General features: G+C 43.5%; 2 protein-coding genes across 7 annotated transcripts in view; both read right to left on the bottom strand.

Moving 5' to 3' along the window:
* strbp (spermatid perinuclear RNA binding protein) overlaps positions 1-6,538 on the bottom strand; it is a 45,409-nt gene extending 38,871 nt beyond the window's left edge. For 2 of the 3 annotated variants that reach the window (XM_052051505.1, XM_052051507.1), the window contains exon 1: positions 5,168-5,425. The gene's annotated coding sequence lies outside the window, so the exon portion shown is untranslated. Of the gene's footprint in view, positions 1-5,167; positions 5,426-6,407 lie in introns of those variants that run through there. The other variant, XM_052051506.1, reaches the window with a different exon arrangement.
* Positions 6,539-12,127: 5,589 nt separating this feature from the next.
* The window catches only part of LOC127591364 (rab GTPase-activating protein 1), a 41,086-nt gene continuing 25,741 nt past the window's right edge, over positions 12,128-27,472 (bottom strand). For all 4 annotated transcript variants that reach the window (XM_052051455.1, XM_052051452.1, XM_052051453.1 and 1 more), the window contains 13 exons: positions 22,298-22,411; positions 20,189-20,263; positions 19,049-19,174; positions 18,765-18,908; positions 18,640-18,681; positions 18,356-18,484; positions 17,509-17,601; positions 16,774-16,884; positions 16,402-16,506; positions 16,035-16,118; positions 14,089-14,160; positions 13,455-13,655; positions 12,128-13,290 (listed from right to left, as the gene is read on the bottom strand). In XM_052051455.1, coding sequence (XP_051907415.1) covers positions 13,168-13,290; positions 13,455-13,655; positions 14,089-14,160; positions 16,035-16,118; positions 16,402-16,506; positions 16,774-16,884; positions 17,509-17,601; positions 18,356-18,484; positions 18,640-18,681; positions 18,765-18,908; positions 19,049-19,174; positions 20,189-20,263; positions 22,298-22,411 — 1,419 coding nt within the window. In that variant the 3' untranslated portion in view covers positions 12,128-13,167. The remainder of the gene's footprint in view (positions 13,291-13,454; positions 13,656-14,088; positions 14,161-16,034; positions 16,119-16,401; positions 16,507-16,773; positions 16,885-17,508; positions 17,602-18,355; positions 18,485-18,639; positions 18,682-18,764; positions 18,909-19,048; positions 19,175-20,188; positions 20,264-22,297; positions 22,412-27,472) is intronic.

Below are 27,472 nucleotides of genomic sequence, written 5' to 3' on the forward strand. Positions count from 1 at the left end.
ACACATTCCTCCTCCTCCCCCGTCAACGCCTCATGATTGCGCTTCGGACGCAGAAATGTCATATTTTAGATTCGCGCAACAATCGCGTCAACAGAGGCGGGGGGGAAGTTGAAAGCTCAAGTTCGCTTCAATGTTTATTTTAGAAATCAAGACTTCAGACGTCTGGAAATGCACAAACATGCTTTGCCCACGCAGTGTCAAACACGAGAGACAATGAAAAAAAATATATATATAGATATATTATTTATACAGGTATATATATCGTGTTTATTTTCACAGCTTAACTGCCAACCTGTTCCAATAGTGAGTTTGTCGGGTGCTCGTAGTGACAAGAGAAGAAGGATGATTTTAATAATACGCAGTCTAATATAACCTCAAGTCGTCAAACTAGGATTTTTTATTTTATTTTATTTTTTTTTTTTTGGAGAGTGCCATTTCATCCATGCATGCGCTTGAGAATGGTTTCAGCATTTGGGCTATTATTCAACAGGGTGACTAAAAATTCTGTAAGAGGCCACGATTTTTCACCACCGCGGGTGCGAGGGGCACACTGTCAACACACCGACAGTCAAGGATTCCACATTGCCTGTTCTCACTTTTTTTGCCGGCAAGTAACGGGAGACTTGGAGAACATCACTATGAGGAAATGATGAAAAAAAATTTTTTTAAATCGCTCGCACGGCACTCCAAACAGAAAATCTATTTTTCACTCCCCGTTGACATTTACTGTAAAACTGATAAAACAAAATAATAATAATAATAATACATTTTATTTGTGGGCGCCTTTCGAGAAACTCAAGGACACCTTACAACACGCAGTTAAAATCACGAGTACAATGTTAAAAACAACATCAAATAAGATAAGAAAAAAAACAACAAAAATAAATAATTACATAAAATAATGGCTTTATGGTCCGAGTGAATAGGCTTGTCTAAACAGATGTGTTTTGAGGCTGGAATTGAAGGAAAATAGGAAAAATTATCACCCCCCCCCCCTCACCCCCACCCCGACACCGTATAGCAATACAATGACGCTGGTGTAATGCTAACAAGTAATATGAAACATCATACTTAGCATCTATATTAAGGTGATTTTTTTTTTAAAGCTATAACCATCTTAACTCTACTCCGAGATCATTTTAAGGAAACATGCCTCAGCCAAGGTTCATGTGGGGGGTGAGAGAAGTTTTTCTTGTGGTACAGGAAACCTTACATGGCCAACCTTCCACACTCTCTGACTCTGTGCTGTGTGTGTGTGTGTGTGTGTGTCCCACGCCTTGTCACTGCTGGATTCCTCACCGAGGTGAAAGGAAACAGGAACTGCTGCAGTGGCAGTTAGGAGAAGAGTTACCTCCGCCCCCTCATCCCCCCCCCTCCCCCCCCTCCCCCCCCCCCCCGCTTTGGTCTGGATGTGTTGATGGCTCCGTTCCCGAATCAGATGTTTCCTCGGCCTGACAAAAGCGAGCTGGGGTTACAAGGAAGTGCGTGTGAGCGGGTGTCAATTAACGGCGTCCAACTGAAACGAGATCTGTTCAGATGGAAGACCGAGAATCCCAAAAGCGAGTGCGTGTGTTTATTTTGTCATGTTGAACGGCGTAAACAACGCAACGCAGTCACACGTCACCTGCCCTTTGTTTACCCTTTCCTGCTGTACGGCGCCCGCGGGGACCCTCAACCTGACGGGCTCAGCAAAGCCTTGGCAGCCAGCTGCCGCGTCGGCCAATTAGGAAGGCTTTTACTATGGCGGCGGCCAATTGAATTAACGCTACATTTGCCTGCCAGATGAGATGGGAGATGTGCTGCCGTGTGCTAAAAATTGGAGAGCTGCTGGGCGGACTCCGGTTTCGCTGACAGGCAGCGGGAAACCGAACGCGCTCCAACTGCAGAGGCACTGTATCAGTCTGTGACACGCCAACCTGCTTCAAGCGGGACGTTGCATGAATTCACCCAAAACGGGATCAATGGGGTTTTATTCTCGGCCAACATTTTTGGAGCGCCGGGATCTGTCGAGCTGTCCGTCGGCTGTTGATGCGTTTGCTGCGATGTGTCATGCCAATTGTATGTGTCCTTAATCTGCAGAGCTGGACCGCAGTCAGTCCATTTGAATAAATCCATTTTAAAATGCACTGCAACGACCCACTCATAGCGGTTCAATGTCATCCCCCCCGCCCCCAAAAGAAACCTACAACAATGACCTTATGTGGCACGGAAAACGTATTAGCGCTGATAAATTATGCCGGCGTCGCGACATCTAAGAAGTGCAAGGTTTAACAAGACGCCGTCACTCATTTTGTCTTTGGCGAGCGTAAATCAATGTCGAGCGTCCAACTGTTGACTGATTTAAAACAAACAAAGCACTCATGCAAGACAACAACTCTCGACTCCTCAAACAACCGATGCAAGACACCGTGCCTCAATTAGTCGCCAAGCGAGTCGTCGACTTGAACAAATAAATGCCTCTCCCTCAACAGATGCTTTCTTTGTTCTCGCATTGAACGTCAGCGGTGTAACGAACCATTTCGATACATGTATCAGAAAGTATTTATTGCTACTCAGATTTTTCAACTGAAATCGAACGACATCACGGCAGTGGGGCATCAAGTAGCGTGACAAACTCAATTCAAATCAACACGGTCTTAAAGCTGGCTCAAAAGGTGTCAACTAAGAAGAAAATTCATATTCTACTGGTGAACGCTAGCATTTGAAAACGAGTTTAAACCATTCAGAGATACTAACCCATCCTCCATTATGATTTTTTTTTTTATCTATGAATCAATCAAACGAGAAGTCAAGTCAAAACCTTAATTTCAATGATATGTTATGTAACGGCTCAAGCTTGTGAACGTCACATGACCAAACTCATAAAAACAAAAGCAACTGTGATGTCATTTCAGTCGACGGCAAGTTGCAAAATGGCCGCCCAGTGAGGTGGATCAACACAGGTGGATTTTGCTGCTCGGTTCATACTCCGCAAACGCAAATTCATTCAGAATGCCATTTTACATTAGTGGGGGGGGTCACATAAAACATATTCCTCTCAAGAACATAAGATAAGATAAGATATCCTTTATTCGTCGCACAATGGGGAAATTTACAGCCTCCAGCAGCAAGAATGTATGTAGAAAGAAGAAAGGAGAAAGAGAGAAAAAAAACAAACATCTTTCAATTAAATACAATATGAACACAAATGGATAAATCGCAGTACTATTTACAATTTTCCTTCACATCATTTAATTATTATTATTACTGTATGATTGTTATTTTTAATTTCTGACATTTCTGACTTTGAAAAAAATAAAAGCTCAATCTGACACTTAACTAGAAACAGCAAAATATCGTGAGGCAGTTCCACATTCCATTTCAATTGTAACACGAAAGCAACGAAAGCAACAATTTTCTGTCGACAGTGTGTACAAAGAAAGCCCCTCTTAAATAAACACCTGGAACTCTCTGTTGCTGAATAAATAAACACAAGACAGAAAAGCAGCAGACCCGTGCACAAGTCTTACTAAGAACCCTAAATGGTGGAAGTAAAAACGGAAACTCAAGCATGAACGCAGAAGCCCAAATAAACGAGGCTAAAACCAGTCAACCCCCCCCCCCTACCCCGTTCTGCCTCACAAGAACAACATCCACAGCGCACACCACAAGAGCAACATTGTATGACTTACAAGTAACAACCAAACAGCCCCGACATAAATCAGTGTGCCAAGTGAGGCGGGGGCCACGGGGCCAAAACAAAGACACCCCACATTTCGAACATGAGCGAAGCAGGTGTGACCGGTTGCGTGTCGCGCACGGGTGGGACCGGGTGGAGTTAACCTAAATAACCCAAACGGAAACGAGCCATTCGTCACAAAAGATTTGTTCACTGCTAAACGCTAGCTCACATTTAACACGCTAGGCTCCAAGCTGGCCGTATTTTTGGCCACCTTGTTTCATTTTTAACAATTTGGGGGGGGTCTGATTTTTAACCTTGGCTTTATCGTTGCCACTTTTGGCCAATTGAAACACATGAAAAGTACGTTTTTCTAGTTCCTTGTTGTCTGGTGAATCATGAGATTTCGGTCCACTCCGACGGCCCTGAACAGGATAAGCGCTTCAGATAATGGAGGGATGGATGGATTTCAGTTCTGAATCAGCAATTGAAAATTGTGTTTTTTTTTACATATTAGGACAATGGAATTGATTTCATGTGACAGTCTTAGGGCATCAATTGCTTGTGACGCAAATGAATGACACCATTTTTAATTTTAACAAGTGCCGCTCGTTATTTAACAGCCCCTGCTGGCCATGGTGGGGAATTACATTTTAATTTAAGAAGTGGAAGCGCCCTCTTCTGGCTTTCGAAGGACTGCAGTAGTCTTTGTGCAAACAGTGGTAGCTTCACTGATTTGTGAACCGACTAACAAGCTTTTTGAGATACGAGCCGCGGCTCAGACGATTTTTAAATCGACTTACAAGCTAAAAAAATTGTGATCGTTTGTGCATTAAAAGTGTTCGGGCTGCACTCTGTGGTGGAGGGTTGTTTGTGTTTTTAATAACAGTTCCTCTGAAGCGGTGCGTTTTCGAGAACCGCAATTCTCCCTCAACCCTGTTTTAAGTGCACAGGTATGCAAACAAGCTGGTTTAACAAGGCAAGAGTGCAATTCAGCGTTTCTCAGGGAGAGGTGAAAAGATCAAGTAAGGAAGTAACCTCCGCGCGATCAAATTGCGCAGGCTTTGATTTAAAAACCATGCAAAACACTACGAATGGTGACATAAGTAAGCAGACAAAATACAATTAGCGCGACGAGAACTGCTGGATATAATTTGGGCTTTCAGAGCTTGACAGCGTGCTGCGGAAGTGCAGCGTCAAAACACCTGCAGTGCAAGATTCACTTTAAGGCATTTCCGGCTTGTTAAACGACTCTTTAACATTTTGAGCACATGTTGCAATCAGTCCAAATTGTTTTCACGTTACAACATAAACCAGGGTAACTTTGAGTCAGGTTCCTCTTTTTCTTTTGTTTAATTTCGACACGGAAACGCGCACAAATACTCTTGAATACAAAGAAAAGGGAGACGACAGTTTACACGAAACCGGGAAATAATTATTAAAACATAACAATTGAACTATACGATGTAAAACAAGCAAGCCTTTCTGTATACAAATGAAACAACTTACAGCTATTGCTGCGCTGAGGTGTGTGGGGGGGGGTGGAAGACGTCGGAGACAAATCAACGTAGAATCCAAACGGGTTAAAAATTACCACCAAAAATAAACACTCCCCGTTAAAAGAGAAAAAGAAAAATGCGTCGGTGTCCAAGAGTGCTACGAAAAGTGGGCACCAGCCGGCTTCGAGGAGCGACAACCCGTTGCCGCCTGCTGGTTTCTCCTTCTGCTTTCCGAGCACCGAGATGAGGTTCCCTTGAGATGAATGGTGCAGGGAGTGCGCATGCGCACACTCGATTTGCTCGGAATCTGCGCGCACGCACGCGCCGCGCGCGCGCGTCTACTTGGCTCACTGTATGTGGTAAGATTTTGCAAAAAATGAAACAAAAACTAAATTATTGATGATTTTTTTTAATGAACATCGAAGTCAGGCACAGAATTTCTCATTGACCTTGAAAAAAAAAACTTTATTGTACTGCTACATGTGCCAATGTTTGATGAACAAGACCAGAATATTTCATTATCATGCTACAGATTTCGAGCGTCTGGGTAATTCTGATGCTCGACGACTTAATTTAATAGAGAATCGCACAAGTTGACGCCCCATTTTTCGATAAGTGGTCATCAAATTAGGAGCTTTCTTCACTGGCACAACGATCTTCTTTTGTGCGAGCCAAAAGTCACGTCTCTGGAATGTGTGTGGAAAGGACCGTTTCTCATTTGTTTTGATCCGAAGGGAAGCATCCTCCTCTCTCAGACAGTCTTATAAATAATTCATCTTGACCCTGCTCTCCTGCATGCTTTTCATGCAGCACATTCACACACACACACACACACACACGAACTAAACGCACACTCGCCCTTGAGCATCCACAGATTGGTGTCAATCCGAGCAATTAAAACTAATCTCGGGGCAAAATAAAGTTCGGGCAACATTTTCAGCATCTGCAAATTACAGGCGAACGTTCTAGCAGTTCGGTGCAGGGAGGTGGGAGGATTACAAGGCTTCTGTCAACTATCAATAGCTTCGGATGAGACGGTGGTGGGCGGGTGGGGGGGGGGGGGTTGCACGAAGGCGCAGACGGTAGCGGTGCGAGTGGCAGATGATGTGTCCTGTCCGTGAATCATCTGTAGCCATCGAGTCCCCCCCCCCCGCTCCTCATCTCCACTGTCCCAACATAGCCCAGCCTGAGCCGGACACGCGCATGCGCGATAGCGTGCACGCCAATGAAAAAAAAAAAGAAGCAATTACCTGCGCGAATGTCCCCCGACCAAAGGTTCGTTCAAGCCTTGCGGTTGTTTCCCTTCCACTCAACGCGCTGCTGCTGCTGCTTGTCGCCACTTGGACGGAAATTCACGCAACGGGGATTTGTTCACGTGGTCACGCTTGTGGTTTCTAATTGGACGAGAAACGCGGACCGTCTGTCAGTCTCATCGCACCTGCTCTCGAACTAACTATCCAGGGTTCTGTGCTCCAATGTGGATTTTGCATGTACTTGTGTCCTTTAAGTGCACGCGTGTCGTTTTATAGTCAATATAGTGCACACACACGAGCTTGAAAATGTGTGTTTTTTAATAGCATAGTTAAGAGCTGTAAACAAAGTAAACCCCTTCACTAAGCAGTTTCAGCATTTGCAGACTGTCAGGCATGCACACAAACATACTACACACATGCAACCGACTCCTCTACCCGCTGGGGCGACGGCACAGCAGCAGTCAATGGTGCTGGAATATTTTTAGCTTTCATGTGGGTTGCAGATGCGGGTCGGCTCCAGTCGGCCTCGTCAACCAGAACGACGGCAATATTCAAGGCCTTAATTTACTTGTGTGCATCCGACATCTAGCTCTTATGGTGGCCATAAATCCTCCCTCCTCCCCCTTGACTGTCCTCCAGAACATGCTTTTATTTTTATTGTTTTTGCCATACTAGAATAAAGTGTAATTGCACATCCAATACAGTAGGTGGCAGTGGCGCTCTCATTTTTTTTCCCAGGTAAATTAATGCATGCCTGTAAAAAAAAAATCTTCTTTATGAGAAGCACCGAATTAAATTACATGAATAAAAGGTTTTGTGAATACCACAGTTAGATCCCGGAATTAGTTTTTTCCATTTCCATGACTTTCCATAGGACCGGGGGTCAAGCAGCATCCCGGATTGTGTCGGACCTCAAAGGTATCATTGTCTTACAAGTGAAGGGTTTTTGCAGCTTACGGAGTTGCAGGGTGACGGCCTTATTATCCAGAACAAAAGATGAGACGGGAGCAACCGTCCCCCCCTCCTCCCCTTCTTATCCTCTCATCCACCCCCATCACAAACGCCTGCCATCTGACTCCTCTTTTTTTTTACCCCAACTACAGCAGCACACCTATTGTTTGACCCATCGGTTGGCGATGTGGGTTTGAATGTTTGGAGAGAAACAGACGGCCGGTGCCATATTTAGGCCTGTGCGAAGAACAGGCTTGATTCATTTGGTAAGATGCCACCTGGATACGCGATCACAAGCGGCACACAGAGGAGAGCTGGACTGCGATTCTGTGTGGAAGTCTTGCTGGGTTAGCCAGAACCCGGACGGACGGACGGACGTGCAGCAGATGGTGTTGCCGGCGCACGAAGCGGGACGCTCACCAACACACATGGCAGGCAGCCAAAAATATTCATCTGCATTTCACATTCCCCCTCGCTATTATTTGTCTTATCAATCACGCAAAATTGCGTCGACCTTCTAAGTGCTTTCGATGACCACATTTTCCAATTTAGTATCCTATTAGAAAAGTTTCCTCGTTATACTTTGGGGGAGATAAGATGTCTCCGCCGACAACGGTATCATCCATCTTTGGAAAATTATCATTAAATACCATTCCAAATGATATCTCCGAGGTGTCCTACAGGTGAACAGATGCCCACACGGGAAGCCCCGAGCCAAGATTCGAACCCAGAACCTCAAAATGGTCATGCAACTGTGCTAAACATGAAACCACTATGCTCCTCCCCTCGGCAAGATGCATTGTGATTAAGATCACATGCATGAACAGGCAATAGTACGGCAATTCACAAAGCCCTTCCCCTGCGCACACACGTACACACCCACACAAACCACAATGTGGTGTTGAGCGGGGAAATAATCCGGTGGTGTGAACATCTGTTGTCTGTGACAGGTGATGGTAAGGTGAGACGAGATTGGCGCACCCACCCAAGGCCTGACACAATTCATCAGCGCGCGAGCACACACACACACACACACACAGACCCACACACACCTCAGGTGGTGCATTCATTAAGAGGGTTGACAGTGGAAGTCTCGGAAAACACATTAGCGTTAGCAGACCTAAGTTTGTACAGTGCCACACATTTGTTTTCAACACCCCGACAAAAGCAGCGTGACCTTCGATGCACCGCCATCTCTTCACAAAAGACAATAACGAGGAGCGCGGACGGAGGTGGCAAACGCATTCAAAATTGTGGGTGACAAAAGAAAAGGACTCGAGTAAATGTAGCAGTACTCGTTTAACTAAAAAAGTACAAATAGAAATTGCAAAACAGAAGTTAAAATTAAAATAACTGTGCTGAATTCACAAGCAGATGGACACTTTTCAAGCCTCATACACGCCCGACTAATTAATGATGGCAACAAAGTGGGACGAATGAAAATGAATCGCTGGCTGGGTGATGCAAAGCTGTGAAAGCGCCAACTCCTGCGACACGGACACCGGTAATCACTTGCGCATTAAAAACACTTCATAATCACTTCACGTGGCGATTGGCTAGCTTGAGCAAAAAGTCGCACACGCAAGAAAAAGAAAAAAAAAAGCCAGCATGTGCCATATGATCTTCAATCAACGGATGCCTGTTGCCTCATTTCCCTTTTCCGATCACATGATTTCATCTTTTACTTCCCTCTGCTCGCGTCCTTCCGCCTCATCTCTCGAGGCTCAGCAGAAGTGAGGCAAAAGCCACGAGGGAAGTACAACACAAATTGCAGACTTCCATTTTACGCGCTCGTATTTTTTTTTCTTCGCGGTTTCATCGTATTGAATGACGCCAGACAAGTGATATGTTCTGTTTTGACAACTCTCGGAAGGTCCACGCTCCAGCCTTCCTGTGTGGAGTTTGCATGTGCTCCCTGGGCTTGCGTGGGTTTTCTCTGGGTATTCCGGTTTCCTCCCACATTCCCCAAAACATCCATGGCAGGCTGATTGGACACTTTAAATTGTCCCGAGGTGTGATTTGCTGGCAACTGGTTCACGGTGTTCCCCGCCTACTACCCGACGACCGCTGGGATAGGCTCCAGCACCCCCTCGCCACCCACTAGTGTCACATGACAATATTTAACACTATTCCACCAAAATAGTCATCAAATTTAGTTCCACATTTTTTGTCATTTTTACCTTTACGCAGATGTCTTTGCTTGAGTGTGCGGCCCGATTCTCCGTGCGGTGTGCAGCCAAAATAAATACACACTAAAGTCCCGCTGAATTTCCCCTGGAGGGATCATAATTAATATAACAAATGAATGACAATCGAAATGAAATGAATACCTCTTTGTACGGGGCACTTAGGGTTGAGAAATATCATTTCCCCCCAAAAAACATGAAAAACACAAAAGCTTTTTCGAAAAAACAACAAATGCGCGTTTAACTAGACGGCCTGCAATATGTTGTGAAGTGTACGTATACTTTCAGATCCTCAAATGAAGCGCAAAAAGAACCCATTATTCCCAATCCCATTTTTTTCCCCCTCCCTACATTCTGTCAAGTGCAGGGACATTCTCTGTGATCATGTTAATTGCCTGGGTGTGCAATTTTATTGTGTGATAATTGCTCTGTGTCTGGATGGGTATTTTAGGTATGACTATTAGTGCAGTGGGATCTAGCCCTTGTGGAATTAGCCCCCCCCCCCCAAGTGATTGACGGGTCTCTCATAATCTCCCATCACTGCTTTCTTTATCGAGCCGACATTGTCAGATGCTCTAACTTCAAAAACATTAGTCCTCTGACTCCCTCACTAATGATGCTTTAGACCTTTTCGACCCAGCAACACCAACACGTAGGGTATTTACATCCGTAGTGCTAATTGACTTGATCGCGTTTGAAACCTTCCACGGGCTTGTTAGGCTTCGGAGTCTGGCATGTTGACTTCAAAAAGTATTAGGTGTGCTTGGATTTTTGGAGACTCAGCTGTCTGTTTCATGTCAGACAACATGTGTCGCTAGGTTGGTTGCATGCACACAAGTTTTTACCTCACAGTATACATTTGCACAAAATGTTGTATTTAGCTTTGTTTGGTTACAGTATACCCACCTCCATCGCGGGTTTTACTCTACGTTCCTGACCATCCCTGCTATAAGTGAAATCCTGCAATTTAGAAACATCTCGACATGTTTTTATAGCATTTTGGGCACTTAATTTTAAAAGGACTTTTTAAGCACACCTAAAATAATACAAAACACATTTTAAAACATATTGATTGAAAGTAACAGCAATGGATAAGGCAAAATATTGTGAACAAATTCTCTTTTGTAGAATTACAAATTTCATACATTAGAGAATAATTCTCGGAGATGTACTGTACATTATACAGTAGGCGTAAAAAGCAGGATGACGGAGGATCTAATACTAATAGATTTACTGCCTACTTTCATTCCTCTTGAAGGCGGGGGAGGGGGGGTCACTGCACATGGTTAAACAAGATAGTGGTGGTTTAGTGCAAGGTAGCCAGAGCTCTATTGAATTTAGATGCACAGATCAGTCAGCAGTGCTTCTTTAAATTTGGGAAATTCACGGGTTAAGACATTATTCACATTGGATTATGAGTTCATTCTTGTTCCAACTTTAGATTATTTTTTTTGAGACTTAAGTATTTCTTGTAATTTTGTGGGACTTAAAGGAAATGTTCATTAAAAATTGCAACTCAGAAAAAACAATTCATACAAAGGAGCATTGGAACCACATTACTACAAAAAATTACAAGTAAAAAAATAAATAAACATGATCAAAGTCATAAAAAAAGGCTTTGTTAGCAGGTGTCAAACTGAAGGCCCAAGGGTCAGATTCGGCCCGCCACATCATTTTATGTGGTCCGCAATTTTAATCTCATAAGATTACAATTCTTTAGACATGGTCAATATCAGAACACAGTATTATTGACTTTTTTCAACAGGACACACACACACACACACACAAACTTGTTTTGATGATGTACGGGGACCAAGTATTTCCAAAGGTAAACCACACACGCATTGGGTAGGCATGTGGCAAAATGTTCCAATTCACAGGAGAGTATCAGCAAGGGCAAAAATAAAAAAAACACAAAAAACAGGAAGACAACCAGCGAACCCAAAAAGGAACTTATTGCGCGGTAGAAAAGTGGCACATGCATCTTTGTCCTTGCTCAACACGACGTGGCGAGAGCCATCACAATTTTCATAAAATAACATTTTGTTTTGATGTTTTAACTTTAAGATGGTTGAACTTGTTTTTTCTTTCCTTCCAAATGTAATAACAATTGTTAAGAATGTTAAAATGAATCTGCAAGGGTTTATTTCTCGTATTTCCTCTGGGAAATATTAGTTGTGCAACTCTACAGTGTTCTCCCGGGGAAAAGAGAGCTCTGTGCAAGAGGTGAAAATCTGCTCATCTTCAACGCATGCCAAAGCACCCCCTCTTCCATCACTACCCTACTCTTATGTAGTAGTCATAATTACAGTAAATATTTGTATGACCCCCCCCCAAAAAAACCCCAACTAAAACAATTTCAGGCTGTAAATTAATGCTACAAATACAAAAAAAAAAGTAAACGACCACGTCTTCTGCGTCGGCACCGTCACAAAAACTCTTATTTGTCATTTCGTGATCCGATTCCAAACCTTATAGCATCGGCATTGTGTGAACGAGTAATGCCAGCACACATTTTCCCTGTTGGTTTGTGCAGCAGTATATATTGTGCAGCAATATAATTAAAAATGATGAAATCGGTGCCGCAACACGTGGTTTAATCTGAAATGTCATGGCTATAACTTACAATGTACAGTAAAATCCGTATTGCAAACTTAAAAAAAAGATCTCAAAACGTTGATGTGCTAAAAAGAAAAACCAAAAACAGTAAGTACACATTTTAAATCAGCATTAGAAATACCTTCAGTGACACATAAAGCCATCTCAGATTAAAATTTGCTGTTGACCACTCTAGTTAGGGATAGTCTTGATATTTTATTGTATTTTTTTTTTATAATGCTCAACAGTAAGTCGAGCGTCATACATTAGAATTCAAATCACACCAAGTGTGAAAGTGGCGTTAATCCATTTTCTTTTTACACTCAGGGCTGGTCGCCGGTCAACAGCTGGGCACATATGGACAAATGTCGCTATGGCAACCCTACATGAGCGAAAGAAAGCGGCTGCGTCGTTTGTGTGACTGAATCGCTTACGCTACAACAAACACGAAATATGTCTTCTCGTCCATGCATGCATTCCTACACGACACACTTTGAGTTCAAGCCGTTATTTAAGCTCTCACTCACACGCATTCGCACTTTATAGAAGCACATTCATGAACAAACATAGAAAAGGGGAAGCGGTATGTTTACGAAAAAAAAAAGCATCTAACATGTCTCGTACCGAAAACTTTTCTTGTAGTTTGTGCCAGTAGTTTTTTTTGTTTTTTTACTTTTTCTTCAGGGAAGGGGGAAAGAGGGAGTGTGCGCCTGTCATGTTGCCATGGTTACAGAGAGGTCCTACCTTCCTCCTCTTGTTGGTCCAGCAGTAACAAGGTCACAAACCAAAGTGTGACCACTGGATGGGGGAGTGGAAACAAAATGTTTTTTTTTTTTTTGGTTTTGTTTTGTTTTTTGAAAGGCGCTTATGTCAGTGCACGTGTCTGTAGTCCTGTTGGGCCTAAACGGGAGGAGGAAAAAGGAGAAGAAATGTGGCTTCGTAGTGACGCTCGCCCCGGGATGGAAAGCGAGAAGCGTTCAAGTTCCGGCTGACGCAAAAGAGACCACCAAGCCCGAGCAGGGTTAGGTGGTCTCTTTGCCCTGGGTGCCGGTGACTGTTTTGATGGAGCTGAGCGTTCGGTTGAACCAGGTCTTCTTGGCCGCCTGGACCTCGTTGAGAGCCAGACCCAGATGGTGCTCCAGGTCCTGATGGTAGAAGGAATGGCAGTAAAGTAAGCACGTAGCAACTCACAAAGAGTTTTTCACGTTTCAGGAGATCCACTGTGCTCAGCTTGAACTACTTTAACACTTGTCCAAATTACACACGAGAACAGTTTTTTTAGGCTGCCAAAAGGAAGCGTTTGAGCTACCTGGATCTTGCACTCGGCCTCCACCAGCTGCAGTTTGGTCTGCGCCAGTTCCAGCTCCATTTCCCTCAACTGGTTTTTCAAAGCCTCCTTCTCCTCATCCGTCTCCTCGCTGCCTCCAGGTGGCGGCGCCGCCACGGGCGCCCGGACGCGACCTTCCTTGTTGAAAAGGCTGCTGCATTTGTCGCAGCCCTCCACTTTGGCCTGGGGAGGAGAGAGGACGGTTAAACACAAAACCGCTGAAGTGGACTAAAGGCTGCAGGATAAATGAAGGAACGAGAAGTGTTTTCTTCCTCATGTGTTCAAAAAAGGGGGAAGAAATTGTCACTAGAGAGATGATTAACCTATCTGCAGAGAGTCCAGGGGCAAATGGGTGTTTGAACAAATGCAAATTTCTCGGTCACATTCACAAAACTATTCGGTATTTATAGCGAAAGGATTAAACTCTGGAATGTAGTCGTTATACTGTTTGATCCATCCACAATGTATGCACTGAACGAGCTCTGTCTTTGCGCTCCATTTACTCCTCATGGCTGAGGTAATCCCCAAGGCACGATGCCGGGTACATACACTTCTCCAAAGTCACGTTCAAGTGCGTGCGTGCGCGTATGCGTGCATGTGCGAAGGCAAAACTCACTCTGATCTTCTCAAGCTCTCCTCGATTGGCCGCCTGTTGCTTTTCCAGCCGCTCGCTCAGCTGGGAGCAGATCTGGAAGGAGATGAGTTGCCCTCAGTGAATTTTCATGTTTTATGAAGATAAAAAACAAGGATATCCATATACTGTAAAGTTCAGACTTGAGCATGCAACATTTTTGCCCCATACTAAACCCACAAGTCTTAAACAAGGACACACCCTATTAAATTGCACTTCTGTCCTAAATGATCTTCTCTGTGCTGGCGTTTAGCTTGAGCTTTAGTTTGCCGAATTTAGACTATTTCACCACTACCTGTTTCACACGGCTTGCACACCAGAGGGGACAGCTGGCGTCGGGTCGAAACCTCCTATGTCCTTATGTCACAATTTGGTCAATTTAATTTTTTTTTCCCAGAAATGTATACAATTGGTCCATCAAGTGTAGTATATCTCAAGGGGGGCTCAGAGGGCACTCTTGAAGGTAAAGACCCTCTTTTTGTATGCTGCGCCTGAATCTCACGCCGGAAGCATGATAAGGGAAACTACATCGTGTAAATAGACAGCGCAACATAATACAAGTGATCACAAGTCAAACATGAGCTTTTCCAGCCTCTGGTCAACAAGAGCGTTCTCGTTTCTCATCCACAGCGTCTCTTCTTATCCTCCTCGCAGCAGATAGTTATCATAGTCCTCCTACGGGCCTTTTTTATCTCTTCCTGTTGTCATCTCTTTTCCTTTCAGCTGCCTGTACACTTGCCATGGACCTCCCACATCACTACGGGTTTTTCTCCCCCCCCCCCAGCCCTCCTTGATCTTCCAGCTGCGAAACATTTATTTTTAGATTTGTAAACGTTCTACCTGTTCGGCAAGAGAATGCGCTGGCGTTTATGTGACTCAAAAGCTGGAAATCATTCCAATGTATAGAATTGAGATTATATTGTCAGCATGTTAAAAGCAATGTTATTTAAATATGAAACCTCAAGTTATAGAATTTGAAATCATTTGGATGCGTCACTGGTTGGTAATAAGGGAGGTGTGTAACCCCAATTCTTTTTCTCGGCACCAATGCAGGTATTGTCAGGTAAAATGGCGCCATAACGTTTTTGAATATTGAAAACTTTGCCTCGAAAGATGTCCTCCTCTTGCTATTTCTGTCCGCACACTCAGGCGGGGAGCGACAGAAATGTTGCATAACAGCTCCGCAATGGCAATACGGGAGAAAATGGATCCGCAAAGGGGTTTGCATTTCAACATCAAGCGACAGGATGACATCCACAAAGGATGAAACGGCGCTAGGAGGACTCGGAATCCGCTCACAGTCATCACAGAGTTCGCCTGAAGGACACGGCGTCTTGATGTTGAGATTTTCTGCACCGCACACACAAACTCACACGCGCTACAAATTATTTGTGCAGCACAGAGGAAAAAAACACCCAAAAATAAGAGTCAAGGGGTCGCTAGCTGCGTCGCTAGCTGCTCCGCATATGCTAGCGTCGGGTGTTAAGCAACGGCGTGTGCCGTGTTCAGTGTGTTGATTTATGAGCGGCACACTTACACGCCTCGACTTCATTTCCAGCTCAGTTACTAATCACATCAAAGCCACGGGGCACAGCGCGGCGTCAACTAAATGCGGCATTCTTGTAATGATTATGTCACGTTGGCACACAACTCAGCTAGCGGGGGCCGCTGGGCGCACGATCGATGAAGGCATTTATTGATTATTATTTAAATGACCCGGGCTAGTTGCAATATTTAACACCCCATCGCTCCTCTGAGACCTGCGGGACACGACAGGCTTTTTAAAATGAAGGCCTTTCGGAGGAGCTACCATACAAAACGGGGATCGATTAAATGTGGCGTACCCTCAACAGGCACTTTGGTGTTTCTATTAAGGGTTGAATGATGGTGGAATGTGATCAAACTACGATTTAAATAACCTTGAGCCATACCTGCTTGTATTCCCCAATAATGGAGCCGTTCTTCTTAATCTCGGATTCCGACTTGTCCAGCTCTCGTCGGCACATCTCCTTCAGCTGTGGACACACACGACAAACTGTTAGAAGCCAAGCACGAATGGCAGATGCGAGTGCTATAACCTCCAGAGACCGTGTTTCTTTGTTACCGCCATGGACATGTAAAGGAGACAGAAAGCTAAATCATAGGTGTCAAACTTGTGGCCCGTGGCCCCGATCCGGCCCGACGCGATCCTTTTACGCGGCCCGTGGAAACAAATCTTGCGAGTCACCTTCCATGATCCTTGCTAAAATCTGTGCCACAATTTCTAGACGTGTCATGCATAATAAATAACGCAGAGACCTGCGCCGACTCTTCCTCCAGTCGTCTCTTCTCATCCTCTGCGTCAACGAGTTTCTGTTTGGTCAGCAGCAGCTCCTTGTTCAGGGCGTCGGCCTTCTCCTCAGCCTGACACACAAAAGTGATTTGGTGGAACCAGGCTCATGATGTTGATGTCACAGGTGACATTAAAAATAATTTCTAATCGTATGGATAGATACATACACTGTGAAGTGTATGTTTGAATTTGATCATATTACTGGATTTAAACTTTTGCTGGCCAGCGATTGTTACAGACTAGCTTAATGTGCAACTCGGTTGGTATGAGTTACCGCACGAGTTTTCCTACATCCCACAAAAACCAGAAAACGTCCACCTTTTCTTTTTCCGACTTACGTTGTCAAGGTCTTTGCGCAGGGCAATCTTGCTGCTGACCAGCTCGTGTGCCAGGTCGTCGTTCTCCTGCTCCAAGCGCATGTTGGCCTCCTGCAAACGACGGTTCTCCCTCTGCAGGTCAACGTCGAGACAAAGATTAAAACAGGGCCGAAAGAGGAAGGGGAGGTCAGGGGAGTAAAACAAGGGGCGGGCGTGGCCCAATGCAAGCGGGATACGGGAAGCAAAAGCTGCAAATGAACAGAATAACATAAAAGTGGGAGAGCAAGCGGGTATGAGATTTAACTAAGGTGAGAACTCGGTGTAATGTTTAACAGGAGATGACTTGCATGTGCATGGTGAACATAAAAAAGTCAAGCAAGAATAGAGCGCTACGGAAAAATCGATGTACCAAAATAATTTATGGGTAAAAAAAATAAAAAGTACAGTTCTGTATATTTTTCACGCTGACTGCAGCTGATATATTACAGGAAACTGTATATGACTTATGGCCTAAAATGATGTATTACATTTTGATCACTACCTCATTTTTTGGGACTTTTTTTTTTAAGCTCTAAAATGTTAAAATGTAGTAGATTGTCGAGTGAACCCTGTTACATATTTTTTTTTTGTAATAAATAAAGCAAACGTGCCCTGGCACAGCTCACTGTTAAAATGTAGTCAAAGCAGAGAGTTAATGATAAAGCTTTGATGGAAATTTTGTGGGTGGTGGGGTGTTGCCTTTGCACACATACAAACCTCATATCTCTCAATAGGGGCTTCCTGCTGTTCCTGCTGCTCCCGAATGGTGTGGTACTCCTTCTCAAACTTCTTCAGCTTCTTCTGGCTGATCTGAAGCAGAACAGCAACAGATTTTGTTTCTAACCTATTTAGTTGAGTATTGTCACATGTATGAAAAAAGAAAAACACGCATGAATGGAATTTTTAAAGCTGGATTTACACTATCGGGTTCAAATGTGACAGTTTGTCAACGATGGTGCCAAAAATCAAGGTGGCTCAGAGGGCACTCTTGCAGGTAAACAAGGTTTGTCAATATGCATGATGTAAAATCGGGAAATCTTATCAAAGTCAGCAGGCTCCTTGACTGAGTTGGGTCTAAAAATATACAGTATTGGCCAAAGTTACCTTGAATGTCCGAAAGTGGGCCAGATGGTCCAAAATCTGTCAAAACACGGGTCTGTGTGCGTGCAGCGTGTCGGCGGCTTTCAATTACATTTTAAGTTAAACAGTGCCCCCTACTGGTAATAAAGCAGCAGTGTAGAAATTCAAGGGGAAAGTACTGAATTTCATAGAAAAACACAAAAACGGCGGTTGTAAACAATAATCCAAAGCCGTTAGTCAAAATATGATTAGGTGGGCATGTAACTGCTTCATGACACGTAGAATATATTCATAAAATATTTTATGACACACAATGTGAGAAAAAATATTGAGCGAGAGTATCAAATATTGTTTAAATACGCCACAACGCTTCATCGGCCCTCATTTAACCATCCCATTTAATCAGGTACACAGTGTACGCCTGGGTAAAAGGTCACATTCCAAACTCACCCAAGGGACGGGGGGGGGGGGGGGTGATACCCACCTTCATGCTACAAGCCAGCTCCATCAGCTTCTTGGCATTCTCCTCTGAGCGATATCTTTTGGGAACCGGAACACGAAAAAATTTGAGGGCGCCCTCAAAGTCTGTTTGGATCAGATCATCTTTTGATGTCTAAAAGAAAAATAAGAAGAAGAAGAAATGGGTTACAATTTTCCTTTCGAAGGAAGACCAGAGCCAAGTACTTCTCATCGTCAAGACCAGCAACAGTAGAGCTCAAACTCAAACATAAATAGAGCGGTCAAACATAAATATGATGCAAACGTTACCTTGAGAAGTGCTAGGGCCACGTTGAAGATCACACTGATGCCCTAAGGATGACAATAACGGGATCAACTACAAGGTAACGCAATATGATGACAGTATGGGGGTGCGGCAATGTGGCGCATCTCACCTCGCACAGAAGCAGGTCAATGATATGGAAGACCATGTAGAGAGGGAACTTGGCTGTAAAGAGGGTGAGGAACCACTGGGAGGCGTACATGTGAGCTTCCAAACCCACGTTCAGGAAATGGGTGTACAAATCGGGTATATATTCCTGATAAAGACAAAGGGCCAACGGGGTAAAGATATGCAGATTCTTAGCGCCTTATTTAAGTCAAAAGACAGGATACGGCGTGCGTGCGCACTTAATGTTGGTCCCGTGATCGGAATGAACCGTATAAGAAAGGCACCAACCTGCATGAGTCTCTCCAGCTGGAAGAACTTGCAATGCAGATCTTCAAAGTTTTGCTTGAACAGATCCCTGAGACCATAGTCAAACATGATCTTGACGAGCACACTGAAGGCTTGCTCCTCCGGCATCTGAGCGACAAACTCCAGACTTTTAGGGGCGTGTCTCGATTTACACCGCATATAGGCTGTCGCGTATAAAGTTGGGTAATAATCTAAGTAGAATGTTTCTCATCTTGAGATCGTTCGAAATTGTGCAGCCCTTTTGTTGCAAGGACGCTGTGATGTGGGTTGACCTCTAGGTGGCAATGTTGGCTAGAGAAACCATTCATTCTGAAATTGCAATTTTATTTTTTCTTTGCACTATTGTTGGAATAAGACATTCGAAATCTTGAGGATGTATATTCTAGTGATAATGCAACATTTAAAACCACTTCCCCCTACGACAGTGTCAATTCTGCAACAGAATGCAAAAGTAACAACTATCAGAGGGTGAAAGAAAGAAAACAACATAATCGGCTGGTTGCGTAAGTGGAAACACCCTAAAGCAAATGCATTGTTGACGCTCCTTTAGACATATTGGTAAGGAAACGTTCCAAAATATTTGTACCATGTCAAGATGGCAATCAAAAAACATAATCCTGTCATTAGAACAACAAACTGAAAAACAAGGGTGGTTCTCAAATTTCTTCAAATTTTGTGTTTACCCAGTCTTCCCAATTAAAAAAAAAAACATTAGATACAAAACAAAACAATGACGTTGGTTTACAGAAAAAAATAACAAATGGGGGTCAAACTGACCTTGACGATAATAAAATCTGGATTGAAAACTAGATGAAATATTGAGCTCGGCATTAGCTGTGAAGTCATTGACTTTTGCAGGGCTGATTGACACACCAAATGACTGCAACGCACATACCACCCTCCAGGAAATCTCACCAGATGTTATATGGCACCAAAACATCATGGGAGTCGATATCTGAGACTGATGTCAAAAGAGAACACTAAACAGTTGTTTTCTGTCCTTGAAATTGTTGGACAAGATGACCAAACACTGAACTGGAACCCAGCTGATAAGAGGACTTAAGGCATGTAAAAAAAAAAAAAAAAAAAAAGCATTTTTGCTGGACTGATATGGAAACTCACGTGCAACAGTAGCACAGCAGCCAAGAAGGATTGTCCCTGGCAGTAGCCAATCTCCTCATCATATACAGAGTATGCCTGGAGGGAGGAGACAAAGGCAGTGAACAGAAAGTCATTAAATGGGCTTGACAGTTCATGCAAACACTGAAAAATGAAATGAAAAAAAAAAAAACAACTTATGAGTCGAAGTTGTTCTCGTGACTGGAACGAAAAACAGATGTTGGTCACCCTTCTTGCACAAACTAAGTTAATAAGTGTGAAAGGCAAAGCCAGTGAAACACAAACTTCGAAAACACGATTGAGCTGGGTTCCTTTTGGCAGGGAAAAATGAGTACCGAAAAAGTTGCGAAAAAAAAGCCAACTCAATCCCTTGACGCAAGGTGGTTCAAATGACGTTTGTACAACTTTAAAGGCCTACTTTCCCTGAAAATTATGATCAAATTTCTAACTGAAAAAGGTCGGTCGGTGAGGGATGTTTTTTTTTTTAACCATAATGTAGAATAAGACTCGTGCATAAATACCAAGAGAGTGAGGCGGTAAATAAAAGGAGGGAGACGAATGAACAAAACATAAAAGCCATGCTTATTTACATCATATCGCTCAGATAGAGCCTGTTTAAATACTGATTCCAGAGCAGATGGGAGTTCCGCTTTTAGAAGTGCACGGCGACCAAAACGCGCGTCAGAGTGATGTTGGGAGAGAGAGAGAGAAAAGGAACCCAGGAGTACCATCGTGACAGCGAGAGACGATAAAGACAACGGGACAAGAGTTTCACCAAAACGGTTCGCGGTGGCCTACTGAGCAACAAATGCAAGCAATGAGTCAAGTCGAAAGGGACAAAGCGCGGATCAATCCACGAGCGGAGCAAAAGAGAGGCGGTGGCGCTGGCTGAATTATTTAAACACACCTGAGGAGGTGCTTAACTGCGTCGAGATGGATGCCCTCGCTCGAGTTCCACATGCATAATGAATGAAATGAAAAATCCCGAGCGCAGCAAACCACAGCCACGTCTCAAGAATATGCTCATTTCATCGTAAAAAGTGGAGAATGCGTCTTAGATTTCATTTGATGTGTGTTCCGGATCGACGGCTGTCAAACTCAGCGTAGGCGTCCTGACTGCGCTACCGAGCTGTTGGCGCAATCGTTAGGTTGGACGCCGAGGAAATGCAATCGGCGTGATTTACGAGTCCTACAAGGTGGGGCTTGAAGACACAGATCGTCATTGTTTCTAATCACGAGGCCACCAATTGCCCCTGGAAACAAAGCAAAGAAAAAGCCTGATATTTAATTACTGGTACGTACGCGTTTTTTTTAGTAATGCGAATTTTTACCGAGCATTCACATGATTGTTTTGAGAAAGGAACCTTCAAAGTGACATCGGATGACTTCTAAAGTCAAAACAATTCTTGATGTTGGGAGCAATAATTTGTTTTGGGATTCTGGTAAAATGGCAGCGAGTTGATAACGTAATATTGCCTTTCGCAGGATCATTCATATGGAAGTCAGCGGGGACAAAATCCTCAGATGTATTATTTGCAGTGGCTGATGTTGATCCAGACTGATGAAATTAAGAAGATCACACAGAAGAAGACAAAAAGGGGGGTTTATCTCATCACTCGTATTGAAATAAAGCGTATTTAAAAATGAGTCTTCTTCATATAATTGATTAAGATAAGAGGAAGGTTGGTCGGGGAGCCTGCCAAGAGGCCTGCGGCATCATTCGGGAACAGCTGGAAATTTGGGCTAACAACTGCATGTGACATGCGACATACTTCATTCGTCAGGGGAGCAGGACTCAAAAGGATTTGTATTTATTTTTTTGACAGGCTGGAAAAAGCATTGCACGGTTTATGACGGTCCTCTGACATGAATGGTGCGGGTAAAAATACGCGGCGCAAGAAGACAGGCTTACGGTTTTTCACCGGGTGGTTCATTTCCAGCCTGTGTGGGGTTTTTTTTTCCCATCTCAATATTTGAATGAGGACTTCTAGCGAGAGACTCCATCGCATTCTGATTGACAAATTTAAGAGATGTCGCCACAAAGGACCCAACCCCCCTTCCCCCCGTATGGAGCGCAAAACATCTTTGAAATGTGGGCGAGTGTGTAAATACCTTGCAGATCTTATACAGGGAGTCTTGCCCATCTCCTCCGGTGTCTTTGAAGTAGTCATGAGCCGGGAACGTCCTGTTAATGTCCCGAGTAATGGCACTGTCCTGCGGGGATTCCTAGCAGTGAGATCAAGAGAGGGGGGGGGGGGGTGGATGGGAGTTGCTGTTATATTTATATAGAACATGAAAAAGACTCACCACAAGACATTGAAAGAAATAATTCATGGAGAAAATAACATCCTGTTTCTTAGAAACAGAAAAAAAAAACAGTATAGAGCAATATGGCGGACATATTAGAGAACTTTTAGCATTCGAAACAATCACCACTTTATTGTTATACTGAGACTGCAATGAACAAAAGGTTTTTTTTTGGGGGGGGGGGTCTACACAGCAAGTGTCACACAAGATCTGAGTCTCTGATATGCATCAAGTCATCAGCACCTTGTCATCGCATGCACTACACCGACATCCAGAGAGGAAGAACTGCTAAATGAAAATACAGCAGGGTATAAAAAGCAACACCGGAAGAAAGAACTCGTCCAACCAAAGTCAGCTAATGGCGAACGTGAACCGGCATTCGCGTGTTGCTGCCGAGTGTCTTCCAACAACTTCCAACCGCGCCCTGAAAAATCAATCACCGTTTGTTGTTTGCCGTGTGCCAGAAGACTGTGTACCGAGTCGACCGTGCACACAGTACGTTGAGCGGACTGTATGTACTGCGTTAAGTTCTTCACATTCTGTCATTCCCGGGCCTGCTTATATCTCCGTTACGACGGCAAAAGCAGATAGTGCAGTCACTGCAGTTTAAGCCCAAGGCTTTTTGATATCGGTCTAACGGATCACAGCCAGGACTCCGGCAGTGAGTGTTGTCCATAACACGGATCCGCGGCATCCGAGTGAATGATAAGCTTCCGTGTTTATCCGAGCGCCACTTAGCCGTTCTTATCTCGAGTGCTGAGAGCTTAGACAAAGACCTCTGACATAACGGCCAATTAGCTTCCATTCTGTCTTTCTGGGGGCACTTGAAGGGAGCCTAGCGTGAGAGGGCAGTGAAAACAGAACCGGTTTCTCATAGCGGTGGACGGAAGTGCGAGGAACGGCATGAAAGACCATTTGCTTCGTCATGACTCAAGTGCGGTCAATTCATAATCCAAAGAAACCATGCGCAATTGTTGTTACCCCTCTGTTCGTGTAAGAAAAACCTGAAGGGGGTCACAGAAATAAATTGAATCTAACAAAAGAAGTAGTCATTAAAAAAATAATATTAACCAATAAAAAACAACCAATGAAAATCAATATATTGCTTTTGAATTGTGGTTTCACAGATTTTTTTTTCTTGAAACAAACTCATGAAATAGGCCTGGACAAAAATGCAAAAATGGACCATTAACATTCTGATGCGCAACCTTTTGTGGAAATCATAGCACTCAAACGATCTAGATGAGACCTCTGCACCTCCCCAGTCGGAATTTTGGCCCACAATACCTTGATGGTCTTGAGAATTCATTGCAACCTGCACAACAGATTCCACACACCGTGTCAGATGGAGCAAAGCAGCCCCAGAGCGTAACAGATCCTCGTCCATGCTTGACAGAAGGGACAGTGTTCTTTTCTTGATATGCTTCATTTTTTTTTAACATAGAGCTGCTGTGCTTTGCCAAAAAAGTTGTTTATCCTCATCTGTCAAGTCAAGTCAAGTCAACTTCCTCCTGAGGCCACGTCCAGGCAGACTGACTATAAGTGAATAGTTGCGGCTTAGCGAGTTGCAAAATCTCAACAAGTCTGGAATAACAGCTCAAAAAGTCAGCTCGTTGCTTATTTTTATTAAGATAAGCTTTATTTTAAATCACTGGCAGCGTCTGAAACAGTAAAAGTCACTAATTTGGCAACACTACGCTGATGCTAGCTTAATCGCGCATACCCTGTGTGAAATGAGGTGCAATTTATTTTTATCCTTTGTTAGCGCAAGAATGTCAGACGTTATGACTGAAACACTGGTGAAATGTTTTGAAATGGAAATATTGCATGAAGACACCTTTTGGGGGGTGTGGGGTTGAAAAGTTCAATTACAGTCAAGCCAATTAATGGTGATTTAAAACTGTGAATGCTGATTTGGTTCGGCTCATAATTTTTGATGGGGGGTGAAAAAAACAGTATCGGTCCTTTGCTTTTTTTATTAATAATGAATGGCTTCATAAAATAAATGCATTGACTTTGGCCTCGGCCACGAATGTCTTTGGAACTTCTTCCAGAACGATTCAGAGGAACTATGTTCAATCCATTTTCTCCCGAGCGGTCATAGAGCGTGAGCAAGCTGATCCAATTAGTATAGCCGACGCCGCTGGTTGGACGATGATGAAAAATAAATAAATAACTGCATTTCATGAGCATGTAATAACAAACAAAAAGCTCAGTTGTTCCCAAAACTGGTTCTGTCACAACATATGAAAATAATCTGATGATGAGGCTATGATATGGATTTTTGCTTTGCTTTTTTTTTAGCACAGCCACATAGACTTGAAGGATTTCTTTTTAAAAATAGCATTTCATGGATGGACACCAAATGTAATCAAACAAAAACTTGCCATATATGGCAAGACCCTACAATGTGTGCGAGGCCGTGTGCTGCATGACTACTGCAATTGTGGGAATAGCGGATTCGCGTTGCGCTTCCGTGGGAAGGTTGCGTATTTAGCCCTCTATTGTTCATGTCCCTGATTTTGCTGGAGTTAACACAATGGCTGACTCTGTTGTTCTTTCTCCGCTCCCCGTTGAAATGCCAAATGAACATACGGCCGGATATTATTGAAACCTCACAATTTCTTCCCCCGGCAGGTTTTTTTTTTCCGCACTTTCCTAAAATCGACCACCCCAGCTACGACTCAACCAAATCATGATCTTCACACCCCAGGTTTTTGTGCCACTTCAACCGCTGTGCCGCGTCAGCCTTCACAAGTTACGGAAGCATCATCCCAAACACGACAAGCTTACGAAACAAGACGACGTAAAGCGCCAAATCAACATCCTCCGCTCGGTTATGGCTTCAATCACGCATCATTCAGTCATCCGCTAAAACGCGCCCTGCCTCATTACCAGAATGCACACTCAGCGCTCTGCATTCTGGTGCCGGCCGGTGTGTTACAGCCCATTTACATCATGTTAGGACTTTCTCGGCGACAATCTTAAACTGACACGTTTGCAATTCAGCAAATGATTTAGTTCTGCATGATTGGAAGCTTTTTTTTTTTTAAGACCTGAGAAAAGAATTCCATCCATCCATATTTGTTAGTCTGTTGTCAAAATATGTTCCTATCATGGAGAGCGCACAGCATGCGTTTGGAATGTTTTATCATCCGCTGTGATTAGAAAAAAGGTACAAAAAAGTACATCGAGATAAAATGACATTTATTTTCTCAGTACAGATGCACAACATGTACAAAGTTACAATACAATATACAGTACACGTAGGTTTGCCGCCTACAGAGAATCATAACGTCTTCCGGTATTAGTCACAGGATCTCGTTTCAAATAAAACACGCATTTGATTGCTTCTATCTCAACATTCATTTGACTAAACTCGTCCTGGATAAGACCGTGACTTAGAATGGGAAGACTGGACTCTTATCTCAGGGAGTTTTCAAGCGCAAAAAAAAGTCAGCTGCTCCCAAAAGCTTGGTCATGAGTGTACAATTAGCTCCGTACTGCTGTGTCCTATTTAGATCCTAAAATAAGCACAAAGAAAAACGCAAAACAGATTGGAAGACAGATAAGGAATTGTCTGACTCTAGCCCTGCATGTGTGTTAAAGCGCAGCAATTGATTTCGTTTGTACAAGCGCTTTCAAATGTTTCGGAGCCAATGCTATTTCAGTACTTGTAGTCCTGAATTGTGTCTTAACGCAAAATAATTTAATGATAGTATCTCTCAAACAGCATTTATTTACAAGGAGCCACGCTGTATGTACAGATTGAGAAATTATCGACAAAACAATGAGTCCACTTGCTCCCTGAACAACCCATAAAGTAGTGCGCATAAACTTGTCGGCAGCAGCAACACCCGTCACCCGACCTTGAAATTTCTTTTTTTTTTTTTAAAGAGGAAAAAAAACCTTGATAAATTCTGATCACTTCAGTAGATTGCGATCTAGAAAAAACAAGTTACAGTAGAATCGCCTCAATGAAATCTGCCAAGAGAAAGATGCACTTTCATAATAAATACAATTGCAGTTAGCTTCTGCCTCATTTCTATCTTCACAATAACATCGACGCACACATTCAATATGCCATTTCTGGACACTGACAACGCGGTGGACGACACAAGGTAGCAACATGAGCGATTATCGTACTGTATTTGGCACTGCTTCACGAATGACAGCATTTTGTAAGACAACACGTGAATCTATTATGAATTAAGTCATCCTAATTACAAAACTCTACACCCACAAAAACACTTCAAATATTCTCGAGCAATGACAGGCGGGGGAAAAAAAAAACTGTGTTAGCACCCTCGCTTCAATTAACAGTCTTGTTCAGCCGTTGGTCGCGTTCCAGTACACCCGAACCGAGTCGCAGACGCTCCGGTGTGCGAGAAAAAAAACAACAAAATGAAAACACGCCAGCCTGACAAGTCAGCTGTTGAAAAGTACAAACAGTCCCACGTAAAATTGACAGCAACCTGTCTAACAGTCGCGCGTCTACAAAACTCAGCCCTCTAGAAACGGAAGCATAACGCACTCCCACTTCAATTTGTATTTCAACGCAAGACTTCAAACGGCGCTTCACAGTTTTGCGGCTCTTCGCCAAAAGTGCAGCGCCGCCCCCAATATTTCATCTCCATACCGGTTACCAACTGAATTTTTTTTTTTTTTAAGCAAACATCAAACTCTCTTTGGTATACAACATAAGGTACTGTACATAAAGCTAAGTTATCTTTTTCCGCGCTTTGTATTCTTACAACGGATCTATTCAGCTTGCTGAATGTGACGTTCCGGCACGTTCCGAAAAGCACAGATGAAGAGATGATGGAAACATACAATACACGCATGCACACAAGAGACATGCGGGTCTCAGGGGTCACTCTCTTTTCAGGGGAACTTTGTAGCCGGACAGAATGGCCTCTCTGTTTTTTTTCTTTCTGTGAGTGTGTGTGTGTGTGTGTGTTGTCCTGTGATGGTCAACAG

The sequence above is a fragment of the Hippocampus zosterae genome, chromosome 18 (assembly GCF_025434085.1).
Source record: "Hippocampus zosterae strain Florida chromosome 18, ASM2543408v3, whole genome shotgun sequence".
Taxonomy (NCBI): Eukaryota; Metazoa; Chordata; class Actinopteri; order Syngnathiformes; family Syngnathidae; genus Hippocampus; species Hippocampus zosterae.